Source organism: Clupea harengus, chromosome 15, assembly GCF_900700415.2.
Source record: "Clupea harengus chromosome 15, Ch_v2.0.2, whole genome shotgun sequence".
NCBI classification, from domain to species: Eukaryota; Metazoa; Chordata; class Actinopteri; order Clupeiformes; family Clupeidae; genus Clupea; species Clupea harengus.
Window position 1 is genome coordinate 16,296,858 of NC_045166.1, and position 21,357 is coordinate 16,318,214.

The 21,357-nt window shown below is 43.2% G+C and overlaps 1 protein-coding gene across 1 annotated transcript; it reads right to left on the minus strand.

Annotated features, from left to right (window-relative positions):
- Nucleotides 1-1,326: 1,326 nt before the first annotated feature.
- htr3a (5-hydroxytryptamine (serotonin) receptor 3A) lies at nt 1,327-10,289 on the minus strand. Its single transcript, XM_012835565.2, has 9 exons — nt 10,274-10,289; nt 4,879-5,042; nt 4,706-4,750; nt 4,412-4,521; nt 3,816-3,985; nt 3,346-3,506; nt 2,782-2,992; nt 2,133-2,366; nt 1,327-1,664 (listed from the first exon to the last, which is right to left on the minus strand). Exons 1-9 carry the CDS (start codon nt 10,287-10,289, stop codon nt 1,378-1,380), a joined length of 1,398 nt encoding a protein of 465 aa, XP_012691019.2. The 3' UTR covers nt 1,327-1,377.
- Nucleotides 10,290-21,357: the final 11,068 nt, after the last annotated feature.

A 21,357-nucleotide genomic window follows, 5' to 3' on the forward strand; every position in this document is an offset into this window, starting at 1 on the left:
TGTGAGCATGCTCCACAATATCTCCAGTGTCTTGATGCAAACTGATTTTATTTCATAGTATTTATTAGATCTAATTATATTATTATTAAATATATTAAATACATAATAGAACCAGTATCTACCAGTATACAGTATGTCACATATTTTACAGAAACCACTCAATTCTGTAGTGGTCTGGGTGAACACCAAACATCATATTTAAACATACACAGAAATAAGAACATCTATTAGTCACATTTAAGCTTTATCTACAGGAAATACATAGTGTGACATTAATGCTTCTACAGTTAAAAGCATGTTTTTCTCAGTGGATTGCTGGATGCTGGATAAACCACACTTTAGAATCAAAAGATTTATCAACAATAACTTTGACAGATGAAGCGCCAGAGTGTAAAGTGGTCTTCCTTGTACTTTATTTATCTTATTGTCTACTGACACAATAACACATGGGAGTGTAAACTTTCTTATTTATAACAGTGACAGATTGTATAGTATACAAAACATTGACCATCTTTGGAATCAAATCTTGAAATCTCAGTTATCTGCCTTTGCTATAGAATTCAGAAGCACTACATTAAATCTCTTTACTGGTCTAAGTACCATCCTCACACAGGCACACTCCACACAGTACCTTTCCTCGTTCACTATAAATATGTATTATACTGAAAGGCTTAACTCTGTTCATTATATATATATATGTGCATTTTTCAACACTGATATACTGATATTTGGCTTCAATTTCACAAAAGCACAAAAAGATTATCTAGACCTGACACCTAAACTCTTTGGTATCCTGAAGTATATGAAAAACTATATGCCAATGGGAGAAAAATCACCATCACAGGATTAACAAAGTTCTAGATCTCTATTTATTTATTTATTTGTCTTTTTCAGCACTTTATAGGCACAACAAACAACTGTAGCTGTGGTGGAATGTTCAAAATAATCTCACCGCACTATTTTCAGTAGCCTACTGTAAATGTGTGTTTGTATCCTCTTCCTTGTGTGTGTGTGTGTGTGTGTGTGTGTGTGTGTGTGTGTGTGAGCAAATGTATGTCTGTGTATAGGCAGGTAGAACATAGTATATATATCTCTGTGTGGTGTGGGTGTGTGTAGAGAGAGAGAGAGAGAGAGAGAGAGAGAGAATGTGTGTACAGCAATTGTACGTGCGTGTATGTCTGTGTGTAGGTTTGGATGGTATGCTAACATCATATGGTCTACATGTGTGTGTATACGTGTGTGCGTGTGTGTATGTATGCGTGTGTGTGTGTATGCGTGTGCTTGCGTGTGTGTATGTGTGCGTATGTATGCGTTTGTGTTGCATGCATGTGTGTGTGTGTGTGTGTGTGTGTGTGTGTGTGTGTGCACACTCATTTCTCAGGCGTACTGCCACACGGACCACAGTGTCCCCAGTGTGATGCTGTAGGTGAGCATGGCCACCAGGTAGACCCGGAACAGGAGCACGTCCAGCACGTAGCCCACCTGCAGCCACTCCTTAGCCACGTCCCGGCTCTCGTCCCGCCTGTCCAGGTACTGCCGTATGCACGACACCTCCTGCAGGATGTTGTCCATGACGGGCGGGGTGGGGTCACGCACGGGCAGGCCAAGGCTGCGGCCGTGGTCTCGGGAAACGTCGCAGGTGTGGTGGTGGGTACAGTGGGAGGCTGTGTGACCCCATACAAAAAAGGAAAGAAGAGGAAGAATGGTTTATCGCTTTGGATAAAAGTGGAAGAATTTCAAATTTTGAACAACATGTCATACATATATGGGGTATATTGAGGTCTTGTCCATACCATTATGCATGTTACTCTCTGTCCTTCTTCTGCATGTTCTAAATGCATGTTCTCTCTGAGGTCTTTATAACAGTAATATCAATGCTATGTCAGCGTGTGTGTGTGTGTGTGTGTGTTGTAGTACCTGTGTGTATGTTGTTCTCTGCGTGTGTGTGAGTGTGTGTGTGGGGGGGTGTGTGTGTGTGTGTTGCAGTACCTGTGTGCATGTTATTCTATTTTGTGTGTGTGTGTGTTGTAGTACCTGTGTGTATGTTATTCTCTTCTGTGTGTGTGTGTGTGTGTGTGTGTGTGTGTGTGTGAGAGAGTGTTTGTGTGTGTATGGTGTGTGTGGTGTAGTACCTGTGTGTATGTTATTCTCTGTGTAGGGCGGCAGTGGGGAAGAGGCCAGCAGGCTGGAGCAGAACTTGTGTTTGTCTCGGACGCAGAGCAGCGTGGCGGCCCGCTCCAGCACCAGGTGCCTCAGCCAGTTGGGCACGCGCGGCTGCAAGTCCTGCTGGTGGACCAGCCGCACGATCAGCACCGTCTCCGTCAGGCTGATCACCAGGAGCGCCATACACACCACAAAATACACACCTGAGGGGGTGGAGAAATCATACTAAACACACCACAGAATGCACACCTGGGAGGACTGCTTTTATTTACAATCTGAAACCAACTGCACGTGTGTCGTCCATTGGAGGTGTGCCTGGAATGCACTTCCCCATTAAAGAGTCACTTTAACTACACTGTAACCTGAATAACCTTTTACTTGTGGTTCAATGGGAGGCTTACCTGTGAGGTACACACTACTCCTGAACACTGGAATCAAATAAAATGTTAATTAAGATCTTCAAAAAAGTACTTCAGGTTTACCTATGAGGTACACACTACTCCAGGACACAGACCTCAAATCAAATGTTAATTAGGATTTATGAGGTACACAGCACTCCAGGACACAGTAATTAAAATAAAGTGTGAATACCAAAATAAACTTGACAAAGAGGTTTACCTATGAGAGGTGTCCCAATGGCAGTGGCGGGGAGCGTGTCGGATACGATGATGAGGAAGACGGAGTATCCCAGCAACAGTGTGATCTTGAAGGAGACTCTCTCTCCGCTGTCAGGCGGCAGGTAGAAGCCCACCACATCCATCACCATCAGGAATATACTGGGCAGGAGCAGGTTCACCGTGTAGAACAGAGGCCGCCGGCGAATCACCACCTGTGTGTGTGTGTGTGTGTGTGTGTATGTGTGAGTGTGTGTGTGTGTCGTTTATGTGTGAGTGTGAGTGTGTGTGTGTTTATGTGTGTGTGTGTATGTGTGAGTGTGAGTGTGAGTGTGAGTGTGTGTGTGTGTGTGTGTGTGTGTGTGTGTGTATGTGTGAGTGTGAGTGTGAGTTTGTGAGTGTGTGTGTGTGTGTGTGTGTGTGTGTGTTTTCACAGGAAACCTACTTAAGTACATTCAATTTAGCATGAGGATATGTACCATGCATCCCGGTGAAGATTTTAAGCAGCATCATTCCAAATTCATGTCTACTAATTCTGCTTAAAAAAAAGGAGAAGTGCTGCTCATACGTGGAACTTCATTTCGGCATAGTAGTCGTCGTTGTCGAGGCTGAAGGAGTTGTACTTTGAGAGGACGTGTAGAAGCTCCCATTCACCCTGATTCATAAACACACTCTTATCCTCCTTCACATCCTCCGGGCTTCTCATCAGAGTGATGTTGATGTCGTTTACTGGGGAACAAACAAGAGATTAGAAAAGTAACTAGACTCCCAGTTAAGAAATCGACTATACAAGTCGGTGTGTAGGCAATGTGATGTGTAATGCATTGTAAAGTTTTCACATTTAGTTACTTAACATTTTGTCCTAGCTGTCCTAACAACAACCCAACTAGAGGCAGCCTGCATCCTGATCAGCAGATATTGTATGTTATTTTTTCATGGCTTACAGAACTAGTAGTATTGTATTGAGAGTATCTCAATGGTGTGGATGTACAAATGTGTGAGACTTTCCTATTTGATGTAACCAAAGTAAGTCCTTACTAGTGTGTAGCCAGCTCTGGAAGGTGAGGCTGCAGTTCTGGACATCGAAAGGGAAGTTGTAGATGTTTAGGGTGCAGGCAGTTACCACCTGAATGGGCTTGTAGTTGCGCACCAGTCCGTCGTGGCTCACGTACACATATGGGATGTCAGGGGATTTTCCCACATCGACACTGGAGGAGGGTATCACATGTGAAAGAAATGGAGTTTATTAGTAATGTCTTTTTATTAAAAATGTAACTAAAAACAAAATTCTACCTCTGTGGTGTGTGGCTGTATGCATTGTACACTTGGAAAATAATAATATTGAAAAATATTGTATAAGTAGTAATATTATTTTTGTATTTCATACTCAAAAACATAAATTAAACTACAAAGTATTTGATTTCAGAGAAACTATGGTTAGTACAAGGACTGACAAAAACATTTGCAACAATTTGCATAATTACATTAATTATTAATTCCTTAAATAATTTTCAGATTTAAAGTACAGCATGATTTATGTCACATGCAGTTCATGTGCAAATATGAGAGAAATAGAAAACAATTCGTTACAAAAGTGTTACACTTACAATTCGTTACAGAAATGTTACACTTACAATTCGTTGATGACAATATCAGGCACCCACACATTGGCAGTGGGAATAGACGCTTTTTTCGCTTCATCGAAATCCTCAGGGTTCCATACAAGAAATTCATCGGTCCATTGCTAAAGGCATCAAATGTGTAAAAAGTGCATCGCATTATAAAACTAAGTCTGTGACACTGCGCACAGATCACGACACACAATAATACACAGTGAAATTAAGATGAAACCCTTGAAGATGAAACCCTTTTGATTTGGATTGATTACCTTTTGATTTGATTGATTGATTACGTTTCGTTTACTTTACCTGTCTGTACCACACGTAAGTTGTGAGAACTTGATTCTTCTCATCCTTTATTATTGCAAAACGGAAGAAAATGAGAGTGTGACAATTCAATAACTCGACCACTGAGCACAGCCACATATCTTAAATGAAGGATCTAAAATTTGTTTAATGCATTCACATCACATTCTACGCACCACGTTGAGAATAGAGTACACCATCAGGTCAATGGCCACCATCGTGGACTGTCTCCAATTTTTCACAGGACGAACGCCTTTCTTGTACCCCGTGCTTAAATACTCGGAGAGTCGGACCAGGGTAGCATTGGCAAAGCGACCCGGATTGTTACCTATTTTTTTCACTGCCGGATGAAAAATGCAAATCACGAGGTCAAAATATGTTTTGCTGCCAAACTTTGGTATAACACCCTAATGCTTCAATGTCAAACTTTACTTATAGACTAAGCCACTAGGCAGTATCAAGGCTATCAAAATAAATAAAAAAGACTGTGTTAAGATTGTACTACCTGAACCGGATATAGCATTAATTGACAGTAACGCGAGAAGCGCTGTCCAGAGACCTGAAATCCTCATTTTGCTCAAAGTTATTTATATCCACAGTCTGTTCGCGTTGCTCAACGGCTCTCTGCCGTTGGTCGGCTCACCCACATGAACATATTCGCTCAAAACGTACATCAAAACTCCATTTCAAATTCCATCAAATTACGTGAAGTTATATAAAACTGCACAACTTTCTGAACCAGACGTAGTATCAATACAAGGAAACGCACTTCACTGGTCGAAAGGCAATTCCCCAAGCAGGAAAAACCGAATTTTAAGGTACTGCTGAATTCATCTCCGGCGATGGGAAGACCAACGAGAAAGCTTCCCCTTGAACGCAGTGTGCAAGCTCGTTACGTCTTGCTTTAGAGACGCTTGCTTGGCTGTGCCAGGGGGGTGATATCGCCAATCATGAGCAAAATACAAGCATTGGTGACGTTTAGTACAAAAGGGATTGTTAAATTAGGTTCTGGTGTAAGAGTATAATTATCTCAATTATTTTCCGATCCTCTGATATTACGAGGGTCATATTTCATAGCCAAGTTCAAGCTTTTCTCCCTCCGATTTAACGTCGTTATATTGAAATGCAATACTACGTCAGGAACTCCAGTGCTTCATCTAATATACACGTAGTCGGCTAATGAGATCTGTGTCAGAAAATATTGCCTGTGATTTGAAGACAAATTCAGTTTGCGCTTCAGCTAATTACTTTTGTGGCTGGGGCGCTCGGTGACGGTATGTAATGTATCTGTGACCCAGAGTGATCTCGTGAGGGGTTGTGGTCGATCTTTCCGTAAATGGTTGAGAGCTTGTTACATGATACCTCATGATGAACGCCTAAAAAAATGGCAGAAAGGATTACAGGCGACAGACATGCATGCTACAGACTGTACAGGAATGTAGTGCTTTATTGAGTAATGTTTGTTGGAATTATTTTTGACCTCAATGGTGCCTCTAAGATTTCTGTTTATTTTTTTTTGTACAGGCTACCTTGTTTTTCATCAAAACTATCATCCATCCTCATAGCAAATTACGTGGACTAATGCAGGCCCTTAGAAGTCCTCAGTATCTTTGTTTAAACTGTTATCAAGGCAGCATCTGAGTATATACACATAACGATGCCCAGATGGATGTCAGTCATCCTCTGTTGCGGTTGTCATCTCTTAGGCATTGCTGTCTGAAACATGCTTCAGAAACTGTGTCCAGCACTGGATTTTATTCCAGCTCTGTTTCACACTGTCATGATTATTCGATGTAGGTGTGAATTGTTGTTGATTGTAGAGTGACATTTACATTTACATTTACATTTAGTCATTTAGCAGACGCTTTTGTCCAAAGCGACGTACAAGGGAGAGAATAGTCAAGCTACGAGCAATAGAACCTGGTGTAACGATAAATACTACTTTACATAAGAAATATAACAAAATGAGATAAAAAAGAAAAAGAAGTGCAGAAATGTAACTGCTGTAATTGCAAGTTACGCACTAGTCGAAGTGCCAGTTATGACGGGAAGTGCTCTCTGAAGAGTTGGGTCTTCAAAAGCTTCTTAAAGGTAGAGAGGGACGCCCCTGCTCTGGTAGTGCTAGGTAGTTCATTCCACCAACGTGGAACTACAAATAAGCTCACTAGAAGAGCGCAGCATCCTGGGTGTAACATTTGCCCTTACAAGAGCATTTAGGTAGGTGGGAGCAGAACCATCAAGCACTCTGTAGGCAAGCAAAAGTGACTTGAACTTAATGCGAGCAGCTACAGGCAGCCAGTGGAGGTCAATGAGTAGCGGGGTGACGTGTGCCCTTTTCGGTTGGTTGAACACCAGACGCACTGCCGCGTTCTGGATCATTTGTAGTGGTTTCACCACGCAAGCCGGCAGGCCCGTTAGGAGGGCGTTGCAGTAATCAAGGCGGGAACTCACCAAGGTTTGCACCAGCAGCTGGGTGGCATACTGGGTTAGGTACGGCCTGATTTTGCGGATGTTGAATAGCGCAAAGCGGCAGGACCTAGAGACAGAGGCAATGTGGTCCGTGAAAGTCAGTTGGTCATCAATAATGACCCTGAGGTTTCTTGCTGTTTTGGATGGAACAAGAGATAAGGAGTCAATATTGATGCTGATGTTGTGGTGGATGGCCTGTTTGGCTGGAAAGACCATCAGTTCCGTTTTGGCCAGGTTCAGCTGAAGGTGGTGGTTTTTCATCCATGTGGATATGTCAGCAAGACAGTCCGAGATCCGTGCCGAGACAGTGGTGTCCTCAGGAGGGAAAGACAGAAACAGTTGAGTATCATTGGCATAGCAATGATAGGAAAAACCATGCGAGCGGATAATATGGCCCAGCGAAGTGGTGTAAATGGCAAAGAGAAGTGGTCCCATCACCGAGCCTTGGGGCACCCCTGTGGTGAGGCGGTGAGGTACAGACAGCTGACCTTGCCATGACACATTGAACGAGCGCCCAGTGAGGTACGATTCAAACCAGGAGTGCGCCTTGCCAGAAATGCCCATACTTGACAGTATGGACAGAAGGATGTGGTGGTTGACTGTATCAAACGCAGCTGATAAGTCAAGCAGGACGAGAGCTGAGGATTGAGCTGCTGCTCTAGCTGTTTTCAAGGCCTCTGTCACAGACAACAGGGCTGTTTCGGTGGAGTGACCGCTTTCGAATCCAGACTGGTTTGGATCGAGGAGATTGTTCCTTGATAGGAACTCTGTGACCTGTTTGGAAGCTGCCCTCTCAATGGTTTTTGATAGGAGCGTGAGAAGTGAGACCGGTCGATAGTTTTCCACCTGAGTGGGATCGACAGCGGTGTTACTCGAGCCACTTTAAATGAAGAAGGAAATGTTCCAGAATTAAATGAAGCATTAATCACCTGTGTTATTGCCGGTAAGACGGCAGGCGATATGGCTTGAAGGATATTGGATGGGATGGGGTCCAGCGGGCATGTAGTTGGACGGCTACCTGTTAGGATTTTGGAGACCTCACTCTCGCTGAGAGGGATGAAAGAAGGAAATGACGAGCTATTGACGGTGCTGCAGATTTGTGCCACTTTCTCTCAGCCGCTCTGAGATTGGAGCGCTGCGTTCGGAGGGTATCACTCAGCCACGAATGAGACTGGGTAGAACGAGCAGGTCTGTGCACATAGTATGTGGATTAAGACTGCATCACATCTAAAGAAGTAAATACACATAGACCACCTTCAAATATGTCCCTCTTAACACAGCACACACAAAAACACAGATAACACACACCGTGGCAAAAGAGACATCTGCAGGCTGAATCGTTTTTACGTACCGAAAAGAGATAGGGTTAGGGTTAGACAAGGGGTCTCTATCAGTTTGTAAGTCTGAGAACCAGAGTCCACGAACCTAGTCTCTTTCTCACACACACACACTATTAGTTGTCACCTGTAAGTGTGTGGAATAACACACTCTCCATTAGCACACACAAACACACACACGCATGCTTCACTGTTCAAGTGAGGGGTCACCTGTGTGTGAAGCTGAGAATCTGAGTTCAGGCCCTACAAACTCTAAATACAAACACACACACAGCCATGGTTGAAGTGAGAGCTTGCCTATGTGTGAGCCTGAGAACCTGAGTTCAAGCCCTGCAACCTGTGAACACAAACAAACACACAACACCACCACCACCACCCCCAACCACACGCACACACACACACACACACACACACACATACACACACAAACAAACCCCCAGACAGTGAGGGACCATGGTTTAAATGAAAGGTCACCTATGTGTGAAACTGAGAAACTTCTAACCTCACATATACACTTGCACATAAGTTCAACTGAGAGGCCATGTGTTATGCTGTGAACCAGAGTCCAGGCCTTGCAGAGGAGAAGCACAGAAGAGAATATTGTGTGAAGCCAAGAGGGGAATAGTAACTAAACCCCATACACTGTATGTCACATATTTTCTGAAGATGCACATTCACAAATATAACTTTATATCAACACATGCACTACACACTTTTGTTTATGCATTTATGAATATTTATTTATCTTTATTTATTTTTCTTTGTATCATATTTACTTAATTTCACCAGTCATTCCAGGAATTGTATTTCAATGAAGGCAAAGCTCAAAAGAGACATAAAAACAGGGATATTAATACGGGCCATCAGCTGTGCAGACAGACAGAGTTCAGATGAGGGGTCAGGGGTGTGTGAATCTGAGAACCAAGGTCTAAACCTCTGACATGTAGTCTGTAAGCCCCTTAAACACACTCACTGACTTCTCCCAGAAGAACACCTCTCACTGTGTCAGCTAACACACTCTCCGTTAGTGTCTGTGCATACCCACAAACACACACACACAGGTGAGAGGTCAGCTGAAGCACAGCTCACACACCCAAGAACTTTAAAATACATCAACATTAAAAGACTGTATTTTCACAGCAATCAGGCAAAGCCCGTCGGACTATCAATACATTTAACGGATTCAAATTAAATACTACTCAGTATACTTGAAGCATAAATAATTAGGCATAAGACCTATCTGAACGATCTATGCTCACAAGAGTGACAAGGCAGGCACACGTCGTGACCCGTACACGTACGTTCTGACCTCACGCTCCGCTGTCTGAGGTGTGCATTCTTCACACCCAGTCAAGCGCGAGTTTGTGTCACGACGGCTCACACTTTTCCATGAGAACCTATCTTCGGAGTTAAGATGAGGTCACGAGATATGATGCTGTTTGTTATTGTCAGATCTAACCCATTAATCTCGCTCTCACGTTTGACAAAACCATGTTTAAATGTGCCATTTCGTACTGCCATCAATGTTCTTTGTCCATTCCTAACATGTGATGCTCCTTTGATGTAATTCAATTTACACCAAACTAAAATGAAAGAAACAAGTTTCCTCGATAGTGCTCTCTCAAAGTAGCCTACACGGCCGCCCTGGATGTCCCACTACATGCCTCAAACTTAATTTCGCCCCCAAACTTGCACGCAACCTTTCGTTTGCATCCCGGTTTGGTGAAGTGTGAGTTGACACCTCTACACAAAGGCCCGTGCGCACCTCTGCCACACGCCATGCTTGGCAAATGAACGCAGCACACCTCCGCAACACGCGCTGGCCTACTGAAGGGTGTCAAAACACAATTTGGCGCAGGGACCCTTCCGCTTATAAAACCTCACTTCGCCTTTTACTCGGCAAGTTACTCGTTCAGTCTCTCTCCGAGGATTAACATTACACTCTCTCCTCCTTGGAAACATGGATAACTTTACCGTTACTGCAAACATCGGTGATGTGGCGGTTCTGTCTGGATATTCCTCCAAGTGTGCTTCTCAAGCGCCCACCTCTCTGTGGAGACCATGGATTAACGAACAGCGCAGGCAGTCACGGGATTCACATAAGGTAATTCAATATCAGGCATAATCAGAACACTATTTTGCAGTAGTGCCTTAAAATCTTGTCACTCATCTGTAGCGCTTGTCTCTCAACACAAACGAAACTAGTGAAATAATACATTTCATCAGATGTTTATAGTGGCTATGATGGATTCTTAGTAGGCAACAAAGCCATCAAGTGACCAAATGCTGAAGATGTTCTTATTGTTTTCACAGCCCTACTTGAGACCGACGGTGACATCATCCGGTTTCAAAGCGGACAAACAGGTCGCACACCCAGTGAAGTGAGTGTCAACATTTTCTTTTTGCCATGCAGAAATTCACTTTCAAGGCATTAGATTAGACCTTATCACTGCTGTTTTTCGGAGTAAATTTCTTTATCTTCTTGTGCAGTTCAACATTATTTGCCCTGGCGGTTGTTCACATGGTTTATAACGTACAATTTGCGGTTTATTGCAGACTATTCTGGCCCCGGTCCCGTTGCTTTGACTACTTGTATCAGGACGCCGAGGCGCTGCTCCGAAACTACCCTGTTCAGGCGACCATCTGTCTGTATGTAGACTCCAGCAGTGACGAAGAGGACAGTGATGTGGAAGATGAGAAACCGGAATGAATAATGGCTCTCCTTTCAAATGAACATGTACATAGAATGTTTAATCTGGATGTAATATATTTAATCTGAATGTAATATATTTAGTTTTATTTATTTGCGTACACAAGCGCTCAATATATTGAATGTTAAAGGAAATATGTGCGGATGGTAGATGTCTACATAGTATTTATTTTAATATATTTATATTTACTTAAATAACAAATAAATATTTCTTAAAGCAATTTTTTTTCTGGTTCATTCCATCATTTATTTTGCTAATTCAATTACATTTCTATTCTATTTTAATTCTATTGTCATTAGAGCCTCAAACTTTATAAAACATCGCATGTCTTACATTACCCTATTACATGCTTTCTTAATTAATACCAATTACCACACATTGATAACATTATGTCAGTATTCTGTAGGAGTTTTTTCAAGTGGAGTAAAATAATGTGGCTAAATATCTTCAAAAGAACACAACACATAATCACATCATAAAGAAAAAGCATTTAAGTTCTATTTCACCTGTAATGCAGATGAAGAATGTAGAAATGAGGTCACATAAATGAAAGGGCATAAAGTAAACAAACAGGGAGTCAAGGACACATAAATTACATGGCCTTACGGGAGGTCTACATGCCCGGCTCTGGAGTGGAGTTAAAGGTACTGTGTGTTTTTAGTGGCATCTAGTGGTGAGGTTGCTGAATCGCAACCAGCTGAATACCCCTCCCTTTACAAGCATGTGTGAGTACCTCCCGTGGCTGTCAAATCCCATAAAAGCATGAAAAGCCCTATCTTGGGCCCGTGTTTTGGTTAATTTATGCTGGGCTATTGTAGAAATATGGTGGCACAACATGGTGGAAGATGTAAAGGGCTCTTTCTATGCTAACGAAAACACAATGATTCGTATTCCATTACTATAATAGATGCCACTAAAAAACTACTCACTGAGCCTTTAAAGAGTGTTGCATGAACCTCCTAGTTCCATGTGAATTTTGTGTGACAGACGTGTATAATGGTTCATGTATGTGTACCTTGATGGAGTTTAGTGTCAAGCTGACAAATTCCTAATCACACCCATGCACCCATCATTCAAATCCAACCACTACTGACCTCTTCAGTGATGTCTGGTTAAGATGCCAGTGACAGTAACCTGACCCAGACCACAGGTGATTTTTTCTTTCAAGGACTTAAATGAAACAAGTTGCCTGCCAAGCAAGTAATGTTAAAATAAAGGTAAGTTAAAGCCCAATTCTGGAAGAAATAGTGTTTTCTTCTGCTGAGCTCCCCCTAAAGTTGCAGAGTGTAGCTCACTTTTACACCACTGTCGTGAATAAAAATCACGCTTCGAGACCACCTAATGGACAGTGTACATGTGTATTTGTTGACAAGCTGAAGGATATGGAACAGGCAAAGATAAAGACAGAAGGATGTAGACTGACAAGGTAGTGTAAGATCTTACACAAATATTACTCTGCGTAGTTTTATTTATTGAGACATTGGACATGAACACTAACATAACCAAAGAATAACACAAAAAAGAATGACATATTTTAATGTTGCTGAGATACTGCTCGCATTTTCAGGCTATATACATTGTTGTAGTGTAATGTAATTTATTACAAGCTAGCGGAGTTCAAGGTTGCAAACTTCCAAGGCTTATTGACGTGAGATTGGCTAGCATCCAAATCAATCTTTGTCAAAGACAGGACAGGTCGAGGACTTTGGGCATCTGGAAAAACTACAAAACTCCATGAGACAGGGTATAACAGGACCGAGCCGAGTCACCATGTGCGAGTGGGTTTGGCCAAAACTCAGGCAAAATATGTTTGACAAAATTATTTTGCATTTAAAAAGGCATCCAAAATCAAGCAACACAGCCTTCCATAAGCCAACCAGTGAAGTGAAAGCAACTGCAATTGCCCTTTTTGGTAATTCCCTACATAGGACAAGACAAGGACACATATACACAGTGTTGTGTCCTGTACTTTTAATGTAACACAGGAAGTACCTATACAGGTTGTATAGATAGGAAGAAGTTGCCGTTCCTGATGAGATGTGTTATATTCTTTTCTCCTCTGTCCATGTTGATGTGGAGTATGTTTCCATCATTCATATAAAAAGGTCACTCAAAGTATAAACGTACATTAACAGTTGTTTATTAGCTTAATATACTTAATCTCACAGTACTTTAAGAGCATCAGTATCTGTGGCATTGCTCAGTAACCTTTAAGGCCGGCGCATGGTTCTGCAACTGCGGCTGCGGCTTTTCACGCAGTTGTGTCGATGGACTCGTTTTAATTCATGGTTCTCTAAGGGTTGCGCGTGTTGCAAAGTAATTCACCGCCAGAACAATAGGTGGAGTAACGTTTTTTGTCGAAGACGACCTTAGAGATTGCCTACTATCCCATGACATCTGGGCCCCGTTCGTCGTAGCTCGTTTAGCGAGTTACCGAGATAATTTTCAGGATGAGATAATATAAGTCCCTCCTTTCGGTTCGTGGAAGCAACTATAGATAAATCACTATAGCAACGCATCAATTAGCTCCAACCTGCTCCAGCGCAGGCTAATTTAAGTGAAGCTGGATAAGCTTGCCACACCCCGGAAAAAGGAGAGATCCCATTGACCAAGGAGCGATATTAGTTAGATTGGCGCTTCATAGGAAGAGAGTTCCTCGCAATCGCCAAGATCCATTATTCCATCATGATGAGTTCTTGTATGAGCGCTACCGATTCAATTTAACCAATTTATTTACAAGACCTTTTCGAGCGATTTATTGCAAACACCACACGCAATAGCCGAGCATTGACTGTCTTGCGGTTTTTTGCGAGTGGTACATTTTTGTAGTGTCGGCGATCCCTAGAACAAAGCACTCATAATGATATGACAGTGTTGTTAGTACACCATAGCATATCATTATTGTAGAAAATGATTAAGGTGGAATAGAGAGTAATACACACAATTTATTTTCACTGCTTCAATTTATTGAATTTTTTATTAATAAATGTACATTTAGTCATTTAGCGACTTACAAGGAAATGTAAAACTACACTTAGTAAGGAGGTGAGGGGACTCAAACTAGCAACCTTGCAACAACTAACCGACAGCGCTACCCACTGTACCAGATCACACTTGCCGTAATCTATACATACATAGATATCCCCGCATACACAGCCCCATACACAGCTTCTTGTCTTGCTCTCGCAGCAGTGGTGGTGTTGGATTTGGCTATGATTATGGTCTTGTATTCTTCATAAGCGTTCATGATCATCTCCTGCTCGCCAGCGGAGAAAAAAAGAGGCTCTTTCTTTGAGTTTAGTACCATTGTACCGTTAAAAAAAATCATGGTTTTGGTGATCAACCCTGCCCCCTTTTGAAGTAGGACGGGCACGCGCACTTGCCCTGATAGGTTTAGTCTAGTTAGACGGCGGATCAGCCGTGGACAACCATATATCCTGTTCTCAATCATCTCTGTAATTTAAACTGGCTAATGGGACAATTGATCGACTTAACTTAAGCCCCTACGACGAATGGAGCCCTGAAGTCGTTGGTTTGTTTATTTACCCGGTCTTGTTGTCCACTTACACAGTGAACGATGGCAACCGAGAGACAAAGATGGATGATGGAGTTGTTGATCATTGATCATTGGGGTTGTCAGGGCCGGCCCTAGCACATTTGACGCCCTAGGCAAGCTTCGCTCCTGGCGCCCCCCCCCCCCCCGAAAAAAATCCAAGCATTTTGGTGTATTTGGACAGCCTGACATACTTTTTTCATTCCAAGATGCATAACTCTTGATTAGTTGAATCATGTCTAATTAAACTGGCTAGCTCGCTACACCAAAACTAAAGTTGTTATAATTACTCAAATTTCAATTTCATGACACAACTAAAATTACGCAAATTGGGGTACAGCTGAACTTGCACTATGTTTTGCTAAAGACAGCCTGATGTTTCAACTGAATGGCAATAACAAGGAACGTCACACGTTACTGGTTGGCTAGCGTTAGCTAACTAGCAAGATTACATACAATCCATTCGCTAAAGTGGACAATACAACACTTGGATTTTCACCAATATTCCTCACTTGTTGACAAGTTGCCGTGTTTGTCTTCCTTAATGGGTGTGCTATGCAACGAGTAAGATATTTGTAGTGTTGTTGCACTAGCTATTGGCTTTATCTGTGCACCCCTGGTGTAATTTATGACTGGCTGGCCCTCAATATTTTAATCATGTCATTTTTGTATAATGTATAATAAATGGACATATAATTTTTGAATTTTATATATATGTGATGTGGAGTAGGAAGGCTTTCAATGATAAGGTACATCTTTTCTTCGTAACTCCACTAAAGTGCCCGGGGCAATTCTGGCTTTCATGAAAGTTTTCTTATTTGGGATTCATTCTTGGCTAAGAACAGGATTTAAGGATTTACCTTTCTCCTTGGCACGTTTCTCTTCTTCTTCCTTTCTTTTTCGAATTGCGCCCCAGATGGCTTTTGCCTCTTCATACTTTCTTTCTTCGACGTTACTTGGACACACACACTTAAACCATACCCCTCAATGTGCTAGCATGTTCTGACAACACCAAGGAGGAGGTACGTAGGCTACCCCTTCCTCTTTTGATTTTTGGCTCATTTTACCCTTATGTTAGATTTATTTTGAATGTCAAAAAATATTGGTTGGAGATATAGAAGGGGGCGCAAAAAACTCTGCCCTAGGCAACCGCCTATGTCGCCTGTTGGAAAGGCCGGCCCTGATTGCTGGAGTCCACATTATTGCAGATGACATGATAATAGCAGCAGCCACAAAGGAAAAACATGATAACATCTTACAACAGGTGATGGACAGGGCTGTCAAACTGAATGTGAAATTCAATGCTGACCAAATCCACCTTGCCCAGTATATCCCACACGAAGCCACTCTGACTGCTCCGCTCAGAAAAGATATGATGTGGCAATGGCACCCAGAGCACCAAGCAGCACTCAGCAAGCAGACTGAAAACAGCCATCTCCAACACTTCACTGCTAAAGTTTTTCAACCCACAAGAGGAAGTTGAAATACAAGCCGACTCGTCCAAAGACGGCCTGGGAGCAGTACTAATGCAGGGCAAGCGTCCTGTAGCTTTTGTATCCAGAGCCGTCTCTACAGCTGAGCAGAACTATGCTAAGATTGAGAAAGAACTCCTGGCTATAGTGTTTCACCAATATGTCTACGGCGTCACAGTCAAAGTCCAGTCTGATCACAAGCCCTTGGAAGCTATAGTCACCAAGCCTATGGGCAGGGCACCCGCCCGCCTCCAAAGAATGCTACTCCAGATACAAAGGTATGACATTCACATCACCTACACCCCTGGCAAGGACATGGCGGTAGCTGACACGCTCTCCAGAGCTGTCCCACCAAATGCCACGCAAGAAGACTGTGAGCTGGGGGACGAAAGGGTTGTATATGACATCAGTGCAATGACTCCTCTGGGTGGGTCTGTCATGGAGCATTTGAGAGCAGCAACAGAGACCGACCGCGAGATGCAGACATTGGTGAGTCTTCACAAGCAAGGGTGGCCAGACAGGAAGAAGAGCCTTCCACTAGAAGCACAGCCATATTGGCATGCTAAGAATGACATCTACATTGCAGATGGCTTGCTAATGGTCAACCTCTGCATGATAATCCCCAGAGGCCTCAGGGCTGAGATGCTGAGGCGGCTGCACACTGCACACCAGGGCATCCAGCGCTCCCTGGCGCACGCCAGAGCTGTGATGTATTGGCCTGGCCTCACAGAGGATGTCAGAATGATGGTTGAATCATGCCCCTCATGCCAAGAGAAGCTGCCTGACAACCAGAAGGAGCCCCTCCTTCCTCACGCAGCGCCCGATACAACATGGGCGAAGGTAGCGGCTGACTTTTTTTAATTTCAAGGACGCTCCTTCTTACTAATAGTGGATTACTTTTCCAAGTATCCCGAGGTCCTGAAGTTGGCAGACAAGACGTCAGGTACTGTTATAGCCAAGTTCAAGGGTGTTTTTGCTAGGCATTGTATACCCACTGAGCTGATTGCAGATCATGTACCCTTTGCCAGTGCCGAGATGGCCCAGTTCGCAAAGAAATGGGGTTTCAAGATAACGCATTCTAGCCCAGCCTACCCACAGTCAAATGGCTTGGCTGAAAGGACCATTCAGTCAGTGAAGAACATGTTGAAAGCCACGACACAGACGGGTATTGACACTCACATGGCTCTCCTGCATTTCAGAAACACGCCGATCACAGGATTGAAATACTCACCGGCTCAACTGCTGATGGGGCATGTCCTTCTGTCCGATCTCCCTGCCAGCAAGGCAGCCCTGACACCTGCAATACCAGAGGATGTCCAGCAAAGTCTCAAACGACAGCAGCTTCGCCAAAAGCACAGCTATGACAAAGGGAGGAAGCGGTGACGCCGCCTTAAGGAGGGTGAGAGAGTGTGCATGAAGACAACAAAAGGATGGCACCCAGCGACAGTAGAGAGAATCAGGAATGAGCCAAGATCCTATGACATCACACCAACAGGAGCACGATACAGGAGAAATCACAGGCAGCTCAGGCCTGACAAAGTTGCTGCGCATGGAGACAATGATGAAACCGCAGGCCCAGAATCTGATTCCGAACAGGAGAGTGAACAAGGGTAGCCTGGGTACCAGACAAACTAAGCCCCGCCCACAACATTTGAGGTCTGAAAGTTCGGTCTGGCATTGCTCCGTTGGGGAGAAAATATGCCCGACCAAAAACTTTACCAGACCAATCAAATTGTCAGGGCGGGCTTTATACGATGATGGACAGTTGATCAACCGTAACGTAAATCAACCACGTCACCAAAGATCGTTTGGGTTGAATTCGTTTTCAACAAACATGGCTGCCGCTGGAGAGCTGAGATGTAGATGTGTAGATAGAGATGTTTTAGAAGATATCGACAGCGCATTCATTTTGAAAGAGGTACAGGGGGGCGACTGGGGGCGACAGTGGTACAGGAGGTAGAGAAGTCGTTTAGTAATCAGAAGGTTGCTAGTTCAATTCCCTGTCGAAGTGTCCTTGAGCAAGACACTGAACCCCTAATTGCTCCTGATGTGCAGTGTGCCATCAGTGTAAATGTAAAAATGTGTATACATCCTTGTAAGTCGCTTTGGATAAAAGCGTCTGCTAAATGACTAAATGTAAATGTAAGGTACAGAGAAACGCAAAAAAGGCATTTGTTGATCGAAAATATGTTTTTGCCGTCCTTCCTACGGGATTCTGTAAAAGTTTAATTTATCAGCTGGCCCCGATGACGACTACGTCGCTCTGATTGGTTGTAGGTCTATCCAATTGAGCGAAAAGGCATTTTTTCCCTGGTTCGGTTGAAACACGCCCCATAATCACAGCCCAATGGAGCAGTACCAGACTCATATTCTGACTAGAATTATGAGTATGACATCGTCAGGCTAGAGCAAAGGCAGAATGGGACACATGACGTGCCAGGCACAGAGACTGGCACAGGCAAGACAACCAGAGCCGGAAGAAACTTGAAACTGCCAACTCCACTGCAGGATTACATACTTTGGTACAGCTTGGCGATGTTGTTAGCTGTATGATCTCATGATTTATTTTCAGTCACTGGGTTAAATAATGTATTCAATGTTTACTTGAGGATAGCAATACTACATGGAATATGTTTGTTTTCACGGACCACATTGCCTCTGTCTCTAGGTCCTGCCGCTTTGCGCTATTCAACATCCGCAAAATCAGGCCGTACCTAACCCAGTATGCCACCCAGCTGCTGGTGCAAACCTTGGTGAATTCACGCCTTGATTACTGCAACGCCCTCCTAACGGGCCTGCCGGCTTGCGTGGTGAAACCACTACAAATGATCCAGAACGCGGCGGCGCGTCTGGTGTTCAACCAACCGAAGAGGGCACACGTCACCCCGCTACTCATTGACCTCCACTGGCTGCCTGTAGCTGCTCGCATTAAGTTCAAGTCACTTATGCTTGCCTACAGAGTGCTTGATGGTTCTGCTCCCACCTACCTAAATGCTCTTGTAAGGGCAAATGTTACACCCAGGATGCTGCGCTCTTCTAGTGAGCGTCGTTTGGCACTGCCGTCTGTGCAAGCACGGCAGTCCAGACTATTCTCATTTGTAGTTCCACGTTGGTGGAATGAGCTGCCCAGCACTACCAGAGCAGGGGCGTCCCTCTCTACCTTTAAGAAGCTTTTGAAGACCCAACTCTTCAGAGAGCACTTCCCGTCCTAACTGGCACTTCGACTAGTGCGTAACTTGCAATTACAGCAGTTACACTTCTGCACTCTTTCTTTCTTTTTATTTCATTTTGTTATATTTCTAATGTAAAGTAGTATTTATTTATTGTTACACCAGGTTCTATTGCTCGTAGCTTGAATATTCTCTCCCTTGTACGTCGCTTTGGACAAAAGCGTCTGCTAAATGACTAAATGTAAATGTAAATGTTTGTGTACTTCTGTTTAGCTAAGAGGGGGTGTGTAGTATATGGGGTTAGGCAGCCCATACCTGTGTTGTGTTCTGACAGCCAATCACTATGGACTGGGGGTTGTCGCGGGTGGTTCTTATGGGTTGGACTGGGAAGTTCGGGTTCACTAATGTAGTTACATACCAGTGACGTGCGGTGAGGTTCGTGGCTGGTGAGGCACTGACTTTTTCAGAGTCAAATTTACAAATACATAAACCCAATTTAGTAACGGCGCCTATTAACGCCCAAACAGCCTCACGCAGGTACATGTTACTTAATATTGATTTCTATATCAACCAGGATAACGGATTTTAAACACCATACGCTCCTACCCAAAGGGGGTATTTAACTTGTATGTGTGCAAAAAATTGCAGTACAGTGTTATTTAGTGTACTAGACAGCGATTTATTTCTGTGTGTACAAACCCTCATGGAACGAACTGAACGAATTCGATTTCGCAACGAGAATTTGTGAGGGTCATAGAGCTTTCCATAGACATATATATATGAAAGAAAGGCTGTTAATGGGTTCCACCTCCTGTATCAGCTAATTTTGCGTGTCGGTCTACACAACGGAGAAAAAAACTGAAAACCCGTTTCAGTTGAAATCCAAACAAGTTACCAGTCCTAATCTAGACACCCACCGCTACTGAAATATGTAAGATTGATTAAAGATTTTTCGATCTATAAATGTTTTTAATAGCTGGGGCGTTAATAGGCGCCTTTACGATAGAGTATCTAAGATCACCATTCAATTGGCAGCCTTCACATTGACTACTGGTTGTTTTTCATATCAGCATTCTTTACACACACATAGGTAAGGTGCATACAGTAGGCAGCTGCTAGCTTGTGATGAACTCATGTGTAAATATTATGCACTCATGAATATGAACTCCTGAATATGAACTCTTTCTTACGAAGTTGCACAAGCACCCTGAGGGTTTCTACCTTTTCCCATTATAATTTTAAGAGTTAAATCGAGGAGACTATAACATCAGCTAGATGACCAGCTATCATTTCATGCAAATTGAACTCTTCCGATTAACTCGTAAGGTTATTAAGTGTCCTTAGCTAGCTAATTAGCTAACGTAGCAACAGGATAACCATTGCAACCAAGAAACACAACTTACCTACAATTTAAGTTTAATTTCTCAAAATCAGCTCACCAATAAAAAGCAGTCTTGGGTTCCAAGTGATCATAACCACTTGAGTGATGTTAAATGGCTTCACATAGACATAAAACAATCCCAATAGAAATAATGGGAAATCAACGGAGCTGCCGCTGTAAGTTCAAAACCAAATTTATTCTTGAGGTTCCAAACATCTTCAAAGCAATTTGGCTTTGAATGTGAGAAGTCGATCGAGTTATCTTCTGTCCCGTCGCTTGAAGCATACCTTTTAACTCCGGCATTGGTCTCCCATTATTAATCATTTCACGTTTGGACTGAAAGTCCAGTTTTGAGAACTGCTTCAGCTTAGCAATAAAATCTTCCATTTTCGCCGTCAAGTAGAAGTGTAGAAGAAGAGCAACGTTTCCCAGCATAACCCTGACAGGTGCGCTCTTGCACGCCCCCTTCATTGAGGCAGAGGTACTGTGTGCCTCACCTACATGATTTTTCAATGCGTTTTGAGCTCAGCTCAAAGGTTTTACGCATGCGCACGCATGCGCA

Bases quoted from the DNA above. Each gene is read 5' to 3' on its own strand.
- htr3a (XM_012835565.2), bottom strand. The intron at 4,751-4,878 runs GTGCGTAGAATG...GCAATAATAAAG, and splicing joins TGTACTCTATTCTCAACGTG to GATGAGAAGAATCAAGTTCT. The intron at 3,986-4,411 runs GTAAGTGTAACA...ACCCTCCTCCAG, and splicing joins GATATTGTCATCAACGAATT to TGTCGATGTGGGAAAATCCC.